The sequence below is a fragment of the Natator depressus genome, chromosome 10 (assembly GCF_965152275.1).
Source record: "Natator depressus isolate rNatDep1 chromosome 10, rNatDep2.hap1, whole genome shotgun sequence".
Lineage (NCBI taxonomy): Eukaryota > Metazoa > Chordata > Testudines > Cheloniidae > Natator > Natator depressus.
Genome location: NC_134243.1, coordinates 42,564,402 through 42,585,211, shown reverse-complemented (window position 1 = coordinate 42,585,211; position 20,810 = coordinate 42,564,402). Strand labels below are relative to the sequence as shown.

At 54.8% G+C, this 20,810-nt stretch overlaps 1 protein-coding gene across 11 annotated transcripts in view; it reads right to left on the bottom strand.

The window, feature by feature from the left end:
- Positions 1 to 20,810, bottom strand: part of CELF6 (CUGBP Elav-like family member 6) — a 220,748-nt gene that overhangs the window by 91,703 nt on the left and 108,235 nt on the right. For all 11 annotated transcript variants that reach the window (XR_012641251.1, XM_074965888.1, XM_074965892.1 and 8 more), the window contains exon 3: positions 13,225 to 13,273. Coding sequence is in view for 10 of the 11 variants with exons in the window: in XM_074965888.1 (XP_074821989.1) it covers positions 13,225 to 13,273 (49 nt within the window). In the remaining variant the exon portion in view is untranslated. The remainder of the gene's footprint in view (positions 1 to 13,224; positions 13,274 to 20,810) is intronic.

Genomic DNA, 20,810 nt, shown 5'->3' with positions numbered 1-20,810 from the left:
GGTGTGATGGAGAGACGGAGAAAGCAAAGGCTGCAGGCCTGGGAATGGAAGCAAGGCTGGCCGGTGTGATGGAGAGATGGAGAAAGCAAAGGCTGCAGGCCTGGGAATGGAAGCAAGGCTGGCCGGTGTGATGGAGAGACGGAGAAAGCAAAGGCTGCAGGCCTGGGAATGGAAGCAAGGCTGGCCGGTGTGATGGAGAGATGGAGAAAGCAAAGGCTGCAGGCCTGGGAATGGAAGCAAGGCTGGCCGGTGTGATGGAGAGACGGAGAAAGCCAGCCAGGCCACGCACTGCACAGAGACAAGGGCTAAATGTTCATCACTGAGGTGGAAAATGCAGCAGTCGCACACAGCTGCCTCCAAACACGCTGTGAAATTAGCGGTGGGCCAAGTCATCTGCTGGCGTAAATCCGCACAGCTCCACTCACGTCAATGGCGCTATGCTGGGCTGAGAGCAGTGGAGTTACCGCAGATTTACACTGGAGTGCTGGGGAGCAGTGCCTGACCTCCTGGGGATGGCCAGCTCTCTACACTGACGTCACTTCATTACTTACCCCGGTTAACAGGGCTTTAAGATCGGAATCAAGCCCCGGGCATTGACACCTGCGTAACTCAGGAGTTACGGCTCGGAAGCCAATGGCGGCACAGAGGGAAGATGGATCTCTGGGTCATTACATTGGATGACCCACTGATCGTGAGACCGTATGGCCCGAGAAAGTTTAAGGCTCCACTGGGTGTCTGTGCATTCCATTGGGATACCTGGAGGGGAAATACATTGACTGGGCCTGATCCTCAGCTGGTGGCAATGGAGCTGTGCCAATTTACGTCTGTGGAGGATCTGGCCCGTATTTTCTATTGGGAAAGGGCAGAGAGAGAGAGACAGGAATGACAGGAGCTGCCCAGAGAGAGAAACCAGCCACCCCGCTGGAGAAGAGCTCAACAAATTGCAGCTTGATGGTTCTGGCGCCCCACGCAGGGGCTGGGAGTGGGGCACCCTCATGGAAATGCACCTTCCAGGAACAGCCCATGTACCCATCACACTCGCCACTTGCTAGCTGTCGGGAGGGGAAGAAGAACCAATAACCCAGGCACCTTTAGCACATCTGATCTAAGGTTTGTGATTGAGGTGAGATCTCCATTTGTCTCCATATCTGCCTGCCATAGATCTTGAGATTCCCCTGGGCAGGAGAACAAACAGATCACATTCAGATAACAGCCATTTCCTATCACGCATTAGCAGAACCAACCAATCGGGCTCCTCGCCCCGAGACACACGACTCAGTCAAAGAGAGACGAGGCCAAGAAGACGAGCAGAGGGTGTGAAATTAGCGCACGACTCTGCAGTTTTGCTTCCCTCAGCTCCCCAGAGCTAATGGCCTGGTCAGGGATTGCCTGGGAACCGGGCACCTTTCATGGGGACTGGCAGGAGCAAAAACACAGGTTGCCCACTCTGGTGCCCCCTCTGCCCACCAGCAAACTCAGGCCCTGCACTTTGCCAGGAAGTGGTGTAGCCGAATCAGCAGGTGGCACTCTTCCTTCTAAGATTCTCTTCAATTCAGAGCTCTGTGGGGCAGGGAGCGTGTCTTCAGGGCGTGTTTGTACAGCACCTTGCACACTGGGGAGCAGAGCAGCACCATCGCACAATCAATATTCCAAGTAAGGAATAACAAGCCCTAACCCAATGCCCCAGCCTCCACTGGAGGACTAGCAACATTCCAGTGATTTGCCTGTATCCGGGAGGGCGGGTTCAGCCCAAGTTAAAACAGAGCCTGGTTTCTAATCCTCCCCCCCCCCCCCCCCACAGCTGGGTCAGCTAGCCCAGCCTTAAGCCCCTCCAAACCCAGGTTAGAGGTTTTTCTGTGTGGATGGTAGGGGGGGTTAGACTAAAACCCAGATAAGACCCTAAGTTAACGGTGCAGTGAAGACAGACCCTAAGCAGAGTTCAGAGACCCCTCTTGTTCTTCGGGTCATTTCTAAAGACCCTGATTGCGTTTAGCCCTATTAAACTCTACTGGGCTTCTCCATAAGGGTTGATTTCTACAGCTATGGGGTTGTCAGAGATTTTCCCCTTTCAATTCTCTGCTGGCACAAAACCTCCAGCGGATAAAAACCAAAACAACCCGCCTGGAAATAAACATGGGTATTCCCCATCAAACTTTGCTACAAACACCAGTCTCACGCCCTTCTGTGCCTCCTGGGAACCTCTTGCGACCATCGCCATGGGACTTGTGTGTGCGAGTCAGTCCCGGGGAATGGCAGGGCGGCCATGCTAGCTGTCCTAGAGAGAGGCTGCGCTCTGGCCCTGCCAGGCCAGCAGGGAGAATAACGGGGCTGTACATATCCACCACCCAGCAACTTTCTCCAAAGCATTTAATGGGCCAAGGGTCATGCCAGAGCAATGGCGGAAATGCTAGGCCGATGGCTTGGCATGTGGTGTGACAAAGTGGGGTTTTCCCCTTGTTATGCTGTAAGTGTGTATGTGAGTCTTACTGTTTTGCATGAATACTGTGTGTGCCTCAGTTTCCCTGTGTACTGCACCAGTACCTAGGTGGTGGGGATAGGGGTGTGTGATTTTTGCTGAGACCCCTGGGGGGCCGGTGAGGCTGCTTTAGCTGACTGCATGTAAGCTATGGACAGTGCCCTTCGTAACCTGAGAACCAGGAGGGGGATGCGACCAAGTGACACTATGCAACCAAGTGACACTTTGCCAAGGAAGAAGGACAAAGACCCGAGAAGGAGCAACGGGTATGTCCGAGGCCAGGCAGCGGGGTTGAGTTCGGTCTCCTGTGCGGGACTCAAGGAGGGGGAGTCCAGGGCGTCTGGCCCAGGGTTCCCCCAAGACGGACTTGGCTGAAAGTCACTTATTTCTGTTCTAACAAGTTCTGTTCTATGCTGTGTTCCTGTCGACTAATAAACCTGTTTTACACGCTGGCTGAGAGTCATGGCTGACTGTGGAGTTGGGATGCAGGGCTCTGTGGCTTCCCCAGGAGACCTGCCAGGCGGACTCGCTGCGGGAAGCGCACGGTGTGAAAAGGGATGCTGAATACGCCGAGGTCAGACTCAGGGAGGCTGAAGCTGTGTGAGCTTCTTGCCCTGGCAACAGTGTAGAGAGGAGGCTCTCTACACCAGATTTCTGACTGGCTTCATACAGAGTAGCTCCAGGGCATCAGCCCAGTGATGGTGGGAGGGAGAGAGAGAACTGAAAAGGCAAAAATGTCAGTGGTTGGGGCGGGGTGGGGGTTCATAGAAAACTGGAACATTTAGAAAAAAAATGAAAATTTTCCTCCAAACCGATCATTTTCAGACAAGGCTATTTTTTTGGTCACAAGAGTTTCTACTGAGACACTTGGACCAGGTCTGCTTCGGAGTTCGGGGCCTGGAGTCTAGTCTGCCATGGCTGAGAACTATCATCACACGAAGCGCAACTGACAGCTCCAGGCCTTCAGCCTCACCAGACGCTCTAGGCCTAGGAGACAGACACAGCATCACCCATCCCTGCCAGTTTTCCTCTACCTCAGAGACTTCTCTGACCCTATCACCATTGGTGCTGAGCACCTCACAATCTGTAATGAATTTCCCTTAGCAAGCCCCCAGGGAGGTAGGGCAGCACAAGAATCCCCATAGTACAGATGGGAAACCGAGGCACAGAGCAACCGAGTGACTTGTCCAAGGCAGAGACAGGAATGGAAGTGGGGGTCCCCATGTGGCAGGCTGGCACTCAAACCACTGGCCTAGCCTTCCTCTGCGGCCGTCTCTTGTCCTTTACTCCCTCATGCTGGGTCCCACGCACACTGGCAATGCTCCCACCCATCTGTGAGGGATGGGAGCCCCGTTCTGCTCCCTGCGGGTAGAAGGTGAGCCAGCCCCACGCTCAGGCCTGTCCATGCTGCTGGGCGAGTGACAGCCTGCCGCTTGGAGTAATTGTGTGTGATGCAGAGAAGGGAACGGGCTCACCAACCACTGGGGAACCAGGCCAAGGCCAAGTTCTTATTGATTCCTGGGCTGTTTATCTCTGTATTTGCTGGGCATCGCAGATGATAATCACAGCTCCCTGACATTTTGGGAAGAGGAATGGGTCTAACGGCAGGCTGGAGGGACAAAGGCGTCCTGCTCCAGCCTGCTGCCCCATGGCTTTTAAGATTCAAGACACAACCATCTGCATGCGCCCTGCAACAGCGCTGGCCTCTCGCTAGGCAAGAGAGAACTCCCCAGTGAGCATTTGAATGGCGAGAAAGCACTCAGAATTCGGCTAGAGTGTTCCCTTTAAAGTTAGCTGCAGTTCCAGAAGGTGCCTTCAAAAGAGTTTGGTTTGGCTCTTCATTTATCTCAGGGACGGGGGAACTGGACTGGATGAAAGCGAACCAGAGACTGAGTGGCAACAAACTCCTGCTGGTGCTGGGGAAGTTTGAGTCACATGTAGTGCCAAAATTTGCACCTGGTCTCTATTGCTATAATGGGCCAAACCAAAACACCGCCATCCATCCCCGGTTTTACCACTTGGGCCTGACTCACATGAGAACTTGTTAGTTTTTCCCCTGCAAAGCCTGGACTCTGGCTCTCAGGCTCTGCTTATTTCAGGTTGTGGGAAAACAACAAGCAGCCAAGGAAACTCTCGCCAAGAGAGCACAGTGTGTGCGCCTCCTCTGGAACCAAGACTCAGGTAGACTTCTGAGTGCTTTACCAGATACCACGGTGATGGGTGCAACAGGAGAATTTACACAGAGGCAGAGAGAGATTTCTCTCATTAGGAAGTGATGATATTCTGTTGATGGTGTAATCACTGGCTCAGGTGGAAGGGATGATACTGGTGCTCAACTTCACAGGGCAGCTGTAGGGCTTAGTTCATTCACTTGGTGCTTTGAGATCCTCTAATTGTCTCACTTGCTCTGACGTGGATCCTCATTCTAGCCTTCCAGCACACAAGGAAAGGGAACAAGGCCACCATTCAGATCTACAGCCTGCTGGTGCTTTGTAATACTCCATGTGGGTGCCCAAGAGGTGGGCTGCTATGGACTCTGAGCCAATCACAGCACCTCCCCATTCTCCACCTCTGAACAGATATGGGCCTAAGCTACCAAATCCAGACGCAGTTTCAAAGCAGATCCTTCCCAGAGCCCGGGGAGTCTGGATCTGGGAACTGGGTTTGACCTCTCTCTGCCTTCTCCACACATGTGCCCCCACTCCACGGCCGGCTCCAGGCACCAGCTTTCCAAGCAGGTGCTTGGGGTGGCATTCAGAATGGGGCGGCAGTCCGTGTCCCGCGGCGGCAATTCGGCGGCAGCTCCGCCACTCTTCCGGTTTATCTGAGGAGGAAGGCTGCAGTACCTAAGCAATGCTACCAACAGCTTGTATCCGCCACCCAGGGCGTGACCTGACGCCCTAACAACAGAACCCAGCACTGGCCACAGCTGCCAGGTCAGCCGTCTCCAAGACCCATCAACTCCTTATGGCAAGAATTCACCTGCAGGGCACCGGCTTTCACTCTAGAGCCGCAGGTTCAAAGCTAGGTCAGGTTACAACCCGCGGGAAATGAATTAGAGGGGAAGGGGGTCAGCATAGGCGCCAATCAGAGATCACTGCACAGATCTGCCTTTAGCAATCTCTGCTCTGGGGAGATCCTAGACTGGGATGGCAGGGGGCTGCGGGCAGGTCTGCGGGGCAGCGGCAGGGCTCGGTGAGGAACCCAGGGCGGGGAAAGTGGGATGGGAGTGGGGGACTGTGGCAGGGAGCCCAGTATGGGAGCAGCAGCCAGAGGTGAAGGCCAGGTGAGGCATGTCAGCAGAGAGGGGTGGGGCTGGATAGCTCCGTATCTGTCTACACTGGGTTTAGCTCTAAGTGCTTTAGACTCTCACGTTTCTGAAAAGAACAGTCCCAACAACAGTCGGTTGCCTGTCAGAGGGGCAGGCCAGGCCTGGAGCGCCCCCACTGGCCAAGCATAGCTCAGCAGCCCCCATCTCAGTTTCCCCTTAAGAACTGCACCCCGCCCCAGAAAATGGAAGACAAACTCCTCCTGCGGAGGTGCTACTTTATTAAATCCAAATAAACTTGAAATAAAGTCTTCTGCCCAGACCACAAATAAGGTCTCCCTCTAATCTCTGCCCTTGGCTATGACAACGGAGAAAATTTCTGTAGCATTTTTGTGAGTCTTAGGCGTGCCTCAGTTTCCCCTGTATTTTAAATGGCTCCTTGGGGGAGTGGCAGGGAAGGACTAAGTTGCTCTCAGGGTGGGGTAAGAGAGATAGGAGGAGGAGTATCACCCAGCTGTCCCTAAATGGGCCCTTAAAGCACTGGCCAAGGCTGACCCCATAATGATGGAAAAGCCAAGAAGACAACAGAAAACCTAGTCACCCAGGACACTGCATCTCAGCAGGGAAGGTGGCATGTGACACTACACCCAATATTCTTCATAGAGCTGGTGTTATGAATATGGCATAACTAAGATATGTTTTATGTGTTTACACCTGGGGCACGCCCACCAGACAATGCAATCAGCCTGGATGGGCCATTAGGGAGAACAATAGGACTCTCCTTTCTGAGAAGCTTCTTGGGATGCTGGTGTGACACTGCAGGGTCATGTGATCATGTCACCCGGTACTAGACCCCATCTCAGCCTACTGGTATTTTTCTGCTAATAGGGGGTGGGGACCAACCTGGGAAACAAAGGATTCCCACCATATGTAAATCCTATTTAAGGCAGGGAAGTGAGTTCATCAGGGAGCTTTTCTCCACTGAATCCCTGCCCAGGATGACTGCTGGAAACATCTAAGAAACAAGGTGGGGGAGAGGGAGAGGAGGAGGAGAAGAAATGCTGAGCCCATGCTGGAAAAGGTGTCTGGCCGGTGAAAAAAATGCCCAAAACAACATTTAAGGTGAGAAATTACTACTTGTAACCACTTTCTTCAGTGTATTGAATTTAGTTTTTCTGGTTGTTTTATTTGCTCAGTGACCTACTGTGATCTGTTTGCTAGCCTTACTTATAAGGGTTAAGATTTAGTCATGGGCATTTTTAGTAAAAGTCATGGACAATAAACAAAAAATCATGGCCCCGTGACCTGTCCATGACTTGTACTATACACCCCTGACTACATCTATGGTGTTCTGCGGGTCTCTGGGGGAGTAGCTGCTGCTCTGAAAGGGGGGCTCTGGGGCACCTGCTGGTGCTGTGGGGGGGGGGTCCTGCTGCTGCTGGGAGGCCTCCAAGGCATCCACTGGTGCTGGAGCGGCCTCTGGGGTGCCCGCTGGTGCTGGGGGGGCAACATGGGGCCTCCACCGCCGCTGCTGGTGGGGGCTGGCCCTGCCGGCCCGGGACCGCCGCGGCTGCTGCTGGCGGAGGGCGGCCTGGGACTGCCACTGTTGCAGGGAGCTGGGCAGGGGACGGGGGTGGTGCGGCTGGCCCCAGGGCCACCCCAAGCCTTGGGGTCAGTTGCACCTGCCAGCTGCAGAAGTCCCAGAGGTCCCGGAAAGTCATGGAATCCATTACCTCTGTGACAGACTTGCAGCCTTACTTATAATCTCTTAAAATCTATCCTTTGTAGTTAATAAACTTGTTTTTTAAACCAGTTTATGCAATTCATAATGGGGTGGGGGGAAGCTGTGCATATCTTCCTCCACATTGAGGGAGGGGGTGATTTTCATGAGCTTATGCGGTACAGATTTCTGTGCAGCACAAGACAATACAATTTTAGGTTTGCACCCCAGAGGGGGTGTGCACTTGAATACTAGGCAATCCCCTAGCCGGCCTTTTCACGAAGGCACAGAGCACAGGAGGCTGGGGCCGGGTTCTGTGGGTGCCAAAGCTGGCATCTGTGTGGGTGCAGGTGTGCAATTGTGAGGTGTGCTTGGATAAGCGTGTGTGCACATATGGGTGCCCGTCTGTTGTCGGTAAACGTGTATACGTGGATCCATCGGCGTGGCAAGCCGGTCTGTGTAAAAGCATGTTTGCAAAGACTGCAGCTGGGTGTTTTGGGGGATTTGCGGCGAGATGGCATGTGTCTGTGTGTACAAGGGGCAGTACTCTCCTCTCCTGTCCCTGCCCTCCCCAATGCCCACCTGTACCTGCCATGCCCAGCACAGGTGTGTGCTGAGCAGGCTTGGCAGGGGCTGCCTGCTCCCCATGGCGCCTTTGCTTTCCTCTCCCTGCCAATTCCCAGCCCAGCCTGCCGAATGGCCCCATTTCTCCCACCGAAGGCCCAGCTCCGACGTGTCTGCTTACTGGCCTGGCAGCTCCCGAGCGCTGCCCCCTTGTCCCCTCCCCACATGCTGGCAGGTAATGGATGGGGTGCAGTGGCACCCATGTGATTTGCAAGCGGTTGCTGGAGTCCTGGCAGCGGCGCCTGCGGCTTTCCAGTACATCACCCCCAGGCCTGGGCAGGTGATGGGGGCTTAGCAGGGCAGATATCTGCCCATGGCTCTCCCTCTCCTACAGCCTGGAATCTAGCCCTGGTGGAGGGGAGCTAAACGCTGGTGTCAGCTGGAAGGTGCCCGGCCTTTGCACTGAGAGACACAAAACAGAGAAAAGAGCTCTTCCCGAGGGTTTCCCGGCACCCACAGCCCCCTGGGGGGCAGGGCTAACAGGATAGTCCCTGCTTTACAGAGGGGAAACTGAAGCAGGGTGGTGACATAAGACAGGGGTGGGCAAACTACGGTGCGGGGACTGCATCCGGCCCTCCAGACATTTAAATCCGGCCCTTGAGCTCCCGTGGGGGAACGGGGTCCAGGGCTTTCCCCACTCCGCGTGGCTCCTGGAAGCAATGGCATGTCCCCTCTCAAGCTCCTACATGTAGGGGCAGCCAGGGGGCTCTGCATGCTGCCCCCTGCCCCAAGTGCTGCCCCCGCAGTTCCCATTGGCCGGGAACCGCGGCCAGTGGGAGCTGCACGGGTGGCGCCTGCGGACAGGGCAGTGTGCAGAGCCGCCTGGCTGCACCTCTGCATAGGAGATGGAGAAGGGACAAGCCCCACCAGGAGCCTGCAACCCTGACCCCCTCCCACGCCACAACCCCTTGCCCCAGTCCTGATCCCCCTCCCACCCTCCGAACCCTATGGTCCCAGCCCGGAGCACCCTCCCGAACCCTGAACTTCTCATTTCTGGCCCCACCCCAAAACCCTCACCCTAATCCCTAATTTTGTGAGCATTCATGGCCCGCCATACAATTTCCACACCCAGATGTGGCCCTCGGGCCTAAAAGTTTGCCCAACCCTGACATAAGATCTGTGGCCCTGGGTCCTGCGACTCAGTGTAATAGAGAGCCTGCGGAGACCCCGTGGCACGACTGGCAGAGCCACGTGGACAGGGCGTGCTGGGGAACACCACTCGGGCACCTCCCCTTTGGTCAGCACGTTCTGAACCAGCATCTCGCAGTGAAGAGAGGCCACCAACGCTCCAGCAAACCCAGCCCCCATCTCCTCAGACTCTGCCCCCTCTTCCCCACCCCAGCCACCAGCCTCCTCCAACCTCCACCCCTCCCTCCCCTGCCAAGGTCTCCCCACAAGCTTCCAACCACTCCTTCAAGTGCTTGGATCTCCCCCAGCCTCTGCTTCCTCCTTACCCTGTCCGGGTCCCCCCGCAGCCTCTCTCCTCTCCCTCCCCTGCCATCCCAATGCACCAAGGCCCTTAAACTGGGAGAGCTGAGACCTGCTGTGTACACAGAGCTCTTACCCACCGGGATGGGGCTCAGCGCACACGTGGGCCTACAAGTTTCCCACAGCTCTTATGGGTCAGTTCTTCTCTAGCTCCTCTAGCCCAGCAATCCCTCTGGAGAGCCTCTGGCCCTCGGTTCCCCCAGCACAGGCTGGCTTCCCCCAGCTCTTACTGAGCTGAGTTCTACATGTGCACGCCCCAGGCCACCTGCAGCACACACCTACTGTAGGTCACAGGCAGCGTTTGGGTGCTGCTCGCTAGCCGTCAGCCCCATGGTGCCTGGAGCCCAGCCCAAGCACCACAGACAGTGGGGCTCTCCACCCAGCTAGGGTGCTGGGGCATAAAGTGGGGGTCAGTTCAAGCAACCTCCTGGTCAAGCAAAATGAACCCCAAAGTTGCTCTAAGCCTCCATGCCAGGCCCAGTCCTGTGGCCAGTCACACCCACCTGACCCTAGGGGCAGACGTCTCTAAGGGCATAGAATCATAGAATCATAGGACTAGAAGGGACCTCAAGAGATCATCTAGTCCAGCTCCCTGCACTCAAGGCAGGACTAAGTATTATCTAGACCATTCCTAACAAGTGTTTGTCCAACCTGCTCTTAAAAATCCCCAATGATGGAGATTCCACAACCTCCCTGGCCAATTTATTCCAGTGCTTAACTACCTTGACAGTTAGGAAGTTTTTCCTAATGTCCAACCTAAACCTTACTGCAATTTAAGCCCATTGCTTCTTGTCCTATCCTCAGAGGTTAAGAAGAACAATTTTTCTCCCTCCTCCTTGTAACAACCTTTTCCGTACTTGAAAACTGTTATCATGTCCCCTCTCAGTCTTCTCTTTTCCAGACTAAACAAACCCAATTTTTTCAATCTTCCCTCATAGGTCATGTTTTCTAGACCTTTAATCATTTTTGTTGCTCTTCTCTGGACTTTCTCTAATTTATCCACATCTTTCCTGAAATGTGGTGCCCAGAACTGTACACAACACTCCAGTTGAGGCCTGATCAGTGCAGAGTAAAGCAGAAGAATTACTTCTTGTGTCTTGCTTACAACATTCCTCCAGAGTGATGTTTGGGTTTTTTTGCAACAGCGTTACACTGTTGACTCATATTTAGCTTGTGATCCACTATTACTCCCAGATCCCTTTCCGCAGTACTCCTTCCTAGGCAGTCATTTCCCATTTTGTATGGGGGTAACTGATTGTTCCTTCCTAAGTGGAGTACTTTGCATTTGTCCTTATTGAATTTCATCCTATTTACTTCAGACCATTTCTCCAGTTTGTCCAGATCATTTTGAATTTTAATCCTATCCTCCAAAGCACTTACAACCCCTCCCAGCTCGGTATCATCCACAAACTTTAGCATAGAATCATAGAATATCAGGGTTGGAAGGGACTTCAGGAGGTCATCTAGTCCAACCCCCTGCTCAAAGCAGGACCAATCCCCAATTAAATCATCCCAGCCAGGGCTTTGTCAAGCCTGACCTTAAAAACTTTTAAGGAAGGAGATTCTACCACCTCCCTAGGTAATGCATTCCAGTGTTTCACCACCCTCTTAGTGAAAAAGTTTTTCCTAATATCCAACCTAAACCTCCCCCACTGCAACTTGAGACCATTACTCCTTGTCCTGTCCTCTTCTACCACTGAGAATAGTCTAGAACCATCCTCTCTGGAACCACCTCTCAGGTAGTTGAAAGCAGCTATCAAATCCCCCCTCATTCTTCTCTTCTGCAGACTAAACAATCCCAGTTCCCTCAGCCTCTCCTCATAAGTCATGTGTTCCAGACTCCTAATCATTTTTGTTGCCCTTCGCTGGACTCTCTCCAATTTATCCACATCCTTCTTGTAGTGTGGGGCCCAAAACTGGACACAGTACTCCAGATGAGGCCTCACCAGTGTCGAATAGAGGGGAACGATCACATCCCTCGATCTGCTCGCTATGCCCCTACTTATACATCCCAAAATGCCATTGGCCTTCTTGGCAACAAGGGCACACTGTTGACTCATATCCAGCTTCTCGTCCACTGTCACCCCTAGGTCCTTTTCCGCAGAACTGCTGCCTAGCCATTCGGTCCGTAGTCTGTAGCGGTGCATTGGATTCTTCCATCCTAAGTGCAGGACCCTGCACTTATCCTTATTGAACCTCATCAGATTTCTTTTGGCCCAATCCTCCAATTTGTCTTTGTAAGTGTACTCTCTATTCCAGGGCCATCCAAGCCCAGGCCCCTTCAGGGGAAGCTACCGACAGATGCAGCTACTAGCTGGCTCCATTTTATGAGGGCAGATGAGAGCAGAAGGCCAGGCAAACTGCCCCCGGTTACAGAACACATGCGTGCTAGCTGGTATCGCCTCGGCTACTGCAATGGGTCTCTGTCTTCCTCTAGCATGCGGATCACAGATAGGTTAATGAGTCTGCTACCAAGTCCCAGCTAATGGACTTCGTTCTTTACTTTGCTGGGCAGCTCCTTGGAGCGGGGACCGTCTGTTCTGTGTCTGTACATGCCCAGCACCATGTACTCCTGCGGGAATTCTGCACCACTGTGCGCATGCTGCACTCATGTCCCCCCCCAGGTTTCTTTGCTCCCCTGCAGAAAATGATGGGCAAGCAAAGGGAAACTGCAAGAATGGTCACACAGCCCTCTCCGTCAGTGTGGGTGCATCATTTTGGGTGCCCGGAGCAGCCAGCAGAGAGGTAAATCACTGCGGGGGATGGGGGGAGGCTGGGGACATTCTAGCTGGTGGCTCCTATCTTGCGCTGGGCTCAGATGCTAGTTCCAGTTGGACTGGGGGTGGGGGAGGATGGGGCTTTCTTTTCCCCTGCCCAGAGCAGCCAGGCCAGGGCCAGGTCAAACCCAACCCCAGAAATCTTCTCTGCCTGCAGGAAGCTCCACATCCTCTCCCCTGCTTCCTGCCCCCATTGCTCCTCAGCCGTGGGAGGAGGGGTCACTGTACGGAGACCTGCCCCCCTTTTGTCTAACCCCCATGCATCTGGATCCCCTGATACCCAGACCCCCCGCCCCCACTGATAGATAGATTAGCTAGAAGGGGTGTATGGGGATAGATAGACAGATAGATAGATGATAAAAGAAAAGGAGTACTTGTGGCACCTTAGAGACTAACCAATTTATTTGAGCATAAGCTTTCGTGAGCTACAGCTCACTTCATCGGATGCTCAAATATGCTCAAATAAATTGGTTAGTCTCTAAGGTGCCACAAGTACTCCTTTTCTTTTTGCGAATACAGACTAACACGGCTGTTACTCTGAAACCTGTCATTATGCAAGATAGATGATAGATATTCCCTAGAGTGCCTAAGCAGTTCCTTATATGATAAACCACCTCCCATGTGCTTTATAGGCACCACAAATTGTCAGAGCCAGAAGCATGGGCTCTGAAGGGTTTTTAATCACTGCAGGCAAGTGAAATCCCTTCTCCCTGCTCTCCATGGCCCTTTGCTATAGGCAAATGCCCCAGGAGGGAGAAGGATGGAATAGAAGAGCATAGCGAGTCCTCGCCCTTCTCTGCACTGTGCAAGCAGCTAACCCAGCAAAAGCAGCCAGCCAAGACACATGGGTATGTATTCAAAAGACAACTACCTCCTCGGCCCTCGCTGTCCGCTGGCTTCACCTGGATGGGGCGATTCATCTGCAAAACAAAACAAGGAGCAGCATGGTTAGAGTCTGCAGGCATGGATGGGCTACTGGCTGGGGGAGGAGGGAGAGGATGGAGAGTGGCTACCGGCTGGACACATGGAAGCAGGAGCCACTAGCGTGATCTGTTCCAAGCGGGCACAGCTGTCCAGTTAGGGATTTCCACATGACTGGCCCAGGTGGGGAGTGTTAGTATCAGGGAGAAAGAAAGATACCCCAAGCTCAGTCATCAGGAAGCTGGCCCTGGATCTGTGGGCCTAGCTGGGATGAACGCTGATATCCCAGCTCCACTGAATGGCAAATGTCCCATTGACTTCACAGGGGCCAGAGCAGAGACACAGGGAATGGGGCAAGCTTCTGCAAGCTCTACGCCAGGGACACTGAAGGGACAGATGTGCTGCGCATGGGATTGGAGCCTCTTGCTGGGATGGAGGGATAGGCAGGGTGTCCTGGGGCAGAGACCAAAAAGAGACACTGGCCAGAGAACCTGCCTGAGGATTGGCCTCGGAACCAGGCAGGCATGGGTGTGTGGGTGGGTGGTGAGGGGGAGGGTGTCAGATCACACCTACCAACAGCCCCTCTAGAGGGGGAACAGCAAGAATATTTCCCACCTCCGCCTCTGCCGAGCAACTTACCCGACTAATGCACTGCAGGACTGAGCGGCCGGGCCCTGTGCTGTGCCCCACCCACTCCCCTCTCTGGAGGGCAGGGGCCAGTCCATGGAGCAGGTAGAGGAGCTGGGTCAGTGACTCTGTCCAGCGAGGACAATAGGGTGGGGGTGAGGAACAGCACCCAACATGGGGGAGGAGCGGTGGGAGTGTCAGCTCCGCCCCCCCAATGCAGCATGGCAAAGCAGGATCTCCGGCTAGCCATCCCCACCCCCACCCCCGGCCCAGCTGGATCTAAGGCGCTGGCTCTCGTCCCGACGCAAAGCCGCCCTCCCCACAGGCAGCCAGAGAACAGCAGTGCTAAACTCTCCCCAGATCGCAGGGATTAGTGGAGGAATTAAGGGTGATAATGACTAACTTCATCAGGGCCTGGCCTTCCCACAGCCCCCAGCCTGGCCGCTTCGCTGGGGGCCAAGGAGCTGGGGCAGGAGAGAGGGGGAGGGCAGATCACTGATGGGGGCGCAGCCGTGGGGAGAGGGTGACACCTCCCATCTGTATGAGGAGCCAGCAACCTCAGGACCAGTCCTGCCACCAGCGCCCGGGCACTCGGGCACCCAGCCAGCGGGGTCACTAGGGGGCGGCTCTGCTCCCATCAGTAGGACTCCCTGGGCGACGCCGCCCTGGGGGAGGGAGTCTTGGCATCGCTCACTAGTGCCCTCTCTGGCCAGGGAGCACAGGGTCCCCCTGAGCCTGGCGCCCTGCTGCCCCACGTGGCAGCAGGTGGAACTGCATCAGCAGCCCAGCCTAGACCATCCTGGAGCGGTTCACTCCAGCGCTGGGCGGCTGTCCCCTAGCCCGGTTGCTCTCAGGGGCTCTCCATCACAGGCAGGCCTCTGCACCCTCACCCTGGAAAGGCTGCTGGTAAAGCATGCACACAGGAGGTGACCCCACCACCTGTCCCAAAGGAACCGAGGCCAGGCTGCTGGTGCCACGGCAGGCTGTCCTGGCCATAGGCCCCAAGCTGCTGAAGGGGAGCTCCCAACGGGGAGGTCCCGTGCCCAGCTGGCGGATCTGACAGCAAGGAGTTTCCTACCCCTCTGGTCTTGCTGCTGGGGATGGGCTCCAGCCATCTCATGATTCCCCACGTCAGCACAGAGCTGTGGGGGAAAAGCCCACAGCCTGGATTGTGCCCATAAGGCCATAGCTGGTAGCTGGTGAGTGTTAGGGCTAACAAGGAGAGGGGTGAAGGGGAAGCCTGCTAAGTGCTAGCTGCTAACCAACCTCTGTGCTGAGGCTGTGACTGTGACCCTGCCAGTTAGAGGCAGCAGGGGCCTGGCCCGGCAGTATGAACCGGGGGACACTACAAAAGAGAGACAGTGATACCTGCTCTTGCTTGCCTTGTGTTCTGCACTCAGTGACCCCCATGGGTGGTGGTAAGGGGAGACAGTGTCTCAGGCATTTGTTCCTATTTAATTGTGGTTCAGTGGGTGGTGAGGCCAATTACAACTGTACATGGCCAGGCGATACCCTGGGGGACACAGCAAAGCCGGGTTCTCAGGGCATGGCAGCACACAGCTCAGTGTCTGCCTATAAACACCTTTTGACCCCACGGCTGCTCTCCATGGCTCCGCGACAGCTACAGGGATGTGCCCAGACTAAGGGAGCAAACCCCACAGACTTGGGGGAGATTCAGGTCCAGATCCAATTCCAGGGCTGCTCTTTGCAGCTCCAGCTTTCCCAGCACTTCGCCCAAACAGAACTGCCACCCTTGTCTCACACAGAGCATTCAGTCCAGGTCTCCCAAGCTGTTTGTTAAACACACCCAGTGCAGCCCCTGTGAAGTGAGCTGGGCCTGGTGGTGCTATCCACCCAGCCAGCCCGAAAGAGACCATGCTCCCATGGAGATGGCAAAACAGGGAGAGACTTAGGTGATCTACTCCACTGCCTGTTCTCCAGTCTGGGCGCTCCCCACAGCGCACGCCTGCCTAGTTTCCAAGGACCCCGCCGGCTCAGAATACGGAGTTTATAAATGTCATAAATATAAAGGGAAGGGTAAACCCCTTTAAAATCCCTCCTGGCCAGAGGAAATCTCCTCTCACCTGTAAAGGGTTAAGAAGCTAAAGGTAACCTCGCTGGCACCTGACCAAAATGACCAATGAGGAGACAAGATACTTTCAAAAGCTGGGAGGAGGGAGAGAAACAAAGGGTATGTGTGTCTGTCTATATTTTGTCTTTGCCGGGGATAGACCAGGAATGAAGCCTTAGAACTTTTAGTAAGTAATCTAGCTAGGTACGTGTTAGATTATGATTTCTTTAAATGGCTGAGAAAAGAATTGTGCTGAATAGAATAACTATTTCTGTCTGTGTATCTTTTTTGTAACTTAAGGTTTTTGCCTAGAGGGGTTCTCTATGTTTTGAATCTAATTACCCTGTAAGGTATCTACCATCCTGACTTTACAGGGGGGATTTTTTTTTATTTCTATTTATTAAAAGTCTTTTTGTAAGAAAACTGAATGCTTTTTCATTGTTCTCAGATCCAAGGGTTTGGGTCTGTGGTCACCTATGCAAACTGGTGAGGCTTTTTATCCAACATTTCCCTGGAAAGGGGGGGTGCAAGTGTTGGGAGGATTGTTCATTGCTCTTAAGATCCAAGGGTCTGGGTCTGTAGTCACCTAGGCAAATTGGTGAGGCTTTTTACCAAACCTTGTCCAGGAAGTGGGGTGCAAGGTTTTGGGAAGTATTTTGGGGGGAAAGACGTATCCAAACAGCTCTTCCCCAGTAACCAGTATTTGTTTGGTGGTGGTAGCGGCCAATCCAAGGACAAAAGGGTGGAATATTTTGTACCTTGGGGAAGTTTTGACCTAAGCTGGTAAAGATAAGCTTAGGAGGTTTTTCATGCAGGTCCCCACATCTGTACCCTAGAGTTGAGAGTGGGGGAGGAACCTTGACAATAAACTATACTATGAACGTGCTGCTGAATCAAAAGCACCTTAGATCCAGATCTCAGCCGCCTGCAAGCTTGGGAGCATGTGTGTGCTGCCAGGACCAGGGCACCCGCTAGTGGCTGGTTGCAGAGGCTAGATCAGGTGGCTCACAGCCAGCAGGCCTTGTGCTTTAACCCAAGGGGCTGAAAGACCAGGGTTTGGCCCTGCTGACGGCTGTGGTGCGTGGGCCCATGGCTTGGCACATTGGGGGCTGGGTAAGGCCGGTCTCTGCTTCTCAGTTCTAGATGGTCCCTTGAGGTGCTGGAAGCTCCAATGCAGCAGCTTTGTGCTAGCGCTAGACTGGGTCCAACCATGGACAGTAGAAAAGGGGGGGTAGTCCCCCCCATCCCAACATTCGGGGCTTTTGAAAAACAAAATGAAAAATGTCACCAAAACTTACATTGTCCTGCAAGGAAACCCCAGTTAAACCCCATTTTGGGGCAGGAAGATTTTTTTCAACCCGCTCCACCAAGTGGAAGGGGCGCCAGAGGTGAAACTGACCAGGGACAAACGTGAAACAGACCAGGCGAGTTTCCCCTCTCAGCTGAACAGTGTGTACACAGGAAGCTCCAGAACAGGGGTGGCTTCAAGCCGAGGACCCAGGGCCACTAGGCACTTGTCTGCCAAGAGCCATATGAATCTTAGGAGATCCACAGGTTTGGAGGCTGACCCCTCTGCCTCTTCTCCCAGGGAGTGAACCCTGCCCTATTAGGGTTCTCAGTCCCCTCTGTGGGAGATGGGGGACAGTCTGCTGGTCTAATCCCACCCCTGCCCAGAGGCAACATGCCATCTAAAGTGTCAAGAAGGGAAGCAGTGCTGTGGGAAGGCTGCCGCTGTTCACCCCAGAGGTGGCTGCATTTCGCAGCAGGAATCCTTGGACAAATGCTGCTCTCCACATTGCCTGTCTGGCTGCCTGCACTGCTCGCTCATTGCTGCTCAAGGAACCCAGCAGCCCCGCTCCTGCCAAACCATCTCGCTAACTGATTTGCGTATTAGGAGAAGTTGTTGATGTCATTTGCTGGCTATTAAAGTCAATTAACTTTCCTTGGCCTCGTCAGAATGACAGATGAAAGGATGCTGACATCTCCCATCCATCATCTCACCTGCCCCGCCTGACACAACCACACGACAAGTCCACTACTTCACAATCGCACGCAGCCGCGCGGGCCACACTGCAGTCGGCTACCTGCTTGGAGGCTGGTTTGAGTACTTGCAGCCGATGTGGAAGATCAGCCCAGAAAGGGGGAGGTGGCTGGGCAAATTGGGGGCTCAGATACCATTGGAGAGTGCAGTGGATTTACTCTGGGGGGTGGATTTTGGCTGATTGATAATAGCGGTGGAAGATCAGAGAAAGGGCTCCCGGCTTGACCTCAGAGCATCAGGCCCTGACCCTGCTGGGTTTCTAATTGGGCTTCCAGACCAGCTCCAGCTTTGGGTTGTGGCTCTTTTCCTGCATTACAAGACTGAAAAGGTGACAAACCCAAGGTGCTATGGATTGGGCTTGAGAGGCCCTGGCAGAGCTGGGCGGGGAGGGGATGTCAGGACTGGGCTAGCTGGGGAACTGTAGGCTAGGGGGGTGCAGGAGTAGACTGGGATAGTGTGGAGGGTTGCAGGTCCGGCATTAGCTGCATAGGTAGGGCTGGGGGTGTCAGTGGAGACCGGTCATAAATCAGCACCACTAGCTGCTCATGCCCCTGGAGCCTCTGCTGAGCCCCTCCGAGGGAGAGACACAGGCTGGGAATGGGTTTGCAGCATGACGGAGCTAAGTGACAGGAGGGCTGTGAAGTGGCTGTTTAGACACAAGTGCCCCTGGGTGCCCTTCTCCAACCACCCACCTGCACGGGCCTCCTGCACATCTGGGTGGGCAGGCGACCTGGCAGGCCAGGGCCAAGGCAGCAGCAGCCTCAAAGTTTCCTGTGAACTTCTCCTCTGCCGGAGCCCAATGACAAATATTTCCTTTCAATTACCCCCCGGTTCATAAAGCTAATGCCTGTTCCAGGCGGTGAGCCGTACCCCTCATTACGCCGGGCTGCTGCCTCACTACATTAGTTTTATGGCCAGGGCCTGGGCCGGGCCCAGCGGATCCTGCCAGCGGTAAGACTAACAAATTAGTCAAACTGACACCGAGGGGAATTTTTACGAGCCCCGGTTCCAGCTTGTCACCTGCAGTATCTCCACGCTCCTCTATACCCGAAGGAAGGGCGAGGGCTTGGACTGCCAGGGTCCCCCTCCCTCCCTGGGGAGCCCACCTTCTGCCCAGGGGCACTGAGATCAGCTGGGCGAGACCTGATCCTCTGGCAAACCACAAACAGCGACACGCTGGTGAATGGAGGAGGCACTGTTCCCCGTTGGCATGGCCTGGTACCAGCTCCGGACTGTCCCAGTTCTCGCTGAGCCACCCCAGCTGTGCTCAGCATCAGTGCCTTTCATGCCCAGCTATGGCCCAGGTTGGCTTAAATAAGGTACTTTATGCACAGGACCCCCTAGGGGCTAAACAGTGTACTGCAGTTTAGCATCCCATTACACTTGGGGTGGGTGTTGGTGTGGAAAGCCCCACAGGGATGGACAGAGGACAGGACCATCCAGAGTCCGAATCCCAGCCTCACGCGTCTGAAATCCAGCTCCAGGCACGTGCTGCCCAGGGGCCACGCAGGCTCTGGCCCTTCTTGTTCTCCCTGGTGTCCCTCCACAGAGATCGGGGTGGCAAAGGCTGGCACTGGCTGTCCTGAGGACACTCCCACCCCTCCAGCCTTCCCACCCCAGCTTGCCCTGGGCCACGTGTGGCTGGCTGGGTCATTGCTGTGCCCTGGCAGGTGACCCCCTCCCTCCGGGGCTGAGCATGCTGCCCCAGTGCACCCAGCCCATGCCAGCCATGGAGCCGAGATCTGGTGCTTCCCCCTGGCAGTGGCTACCCCTTCCCCTACACCATGGGCAGCTGGGTGACCCACACCTTCCTAGTGTCTGCACAGGGGACCAGCACCTCCCCACTCCAGGGCACCCCCTACACAAGGGCTTTTCCTGGCCAGGTAGAAATCACACACACACACACCCCAGCTCCCAGGAAGGGGCGTCTCCTCGCAGTCAGCCTTCGCTTGGTTTTACCCCATCACCCTGGCATCACCTCCCTTCTTGAGCCCAAATCTGGTGGTCGGTTACGTGACCAGGACACACCAGCCAGGCAGCAAGGGAGAGGATTCTCTGGAACTCCTCAGAGCACTGGCCTGGGTGGCCTATCTCTAGCTCTGGCCAATCAGGGATGCCACAGAGGAAGGCGGACACAATCCATCTGGCCGATTGCTTGGATGCTGTGGGAACCCTGAGGAAAACTCTCCTTCCCATCTCCTTCCTTCCTTTCTCAGTGTAGTCAGTGATCTAGAGATGAGGATCCCACCTTCTGATCATCCAGCTCACCCCTGCAGTGTGCAGAGAAGAACCTCACAACCCCTCAGGCCATGCGGGCATCCATGTGTGACCCCGCGCTCCTAGGAACCTGCCAGCAACTGAGGGATTGTCTTTCAGTCCCTGCCACATCCCCTCCCTGTTCCCAGACTGGATAAGGCACCAGCAGCCCTTGGATCTGCCATGTTCTATGCACCTGCCACTCCCAGGCTGCTACACCTCTCTCCCTGCACGGTGCAGAGACTGGGTCTGCTCAGCTCCAGGCTCCTGGGCTGGATGGAGGGCAGAGGGCAGGCCTGTGCCATGGTGCTAAGCCCAGCAGAGCCTTTCCTGGCACAGTGTGCAGAACCATTTATCTCTAGGGACATACAAGCCCCACATAACTGTACTGGCTTAACAGTTTAAGGCCAGGAGTTCCAAAGGGTCCTAAGGGATCTGGTACCCAACTCGCATCGACTTTCATTGGCGTCTAACCCCCCTTGACACCTTGGCCTGAGCCCTGCCAACCGCCAACATCAGTAGCCAGCCCCCAAAGTATCAT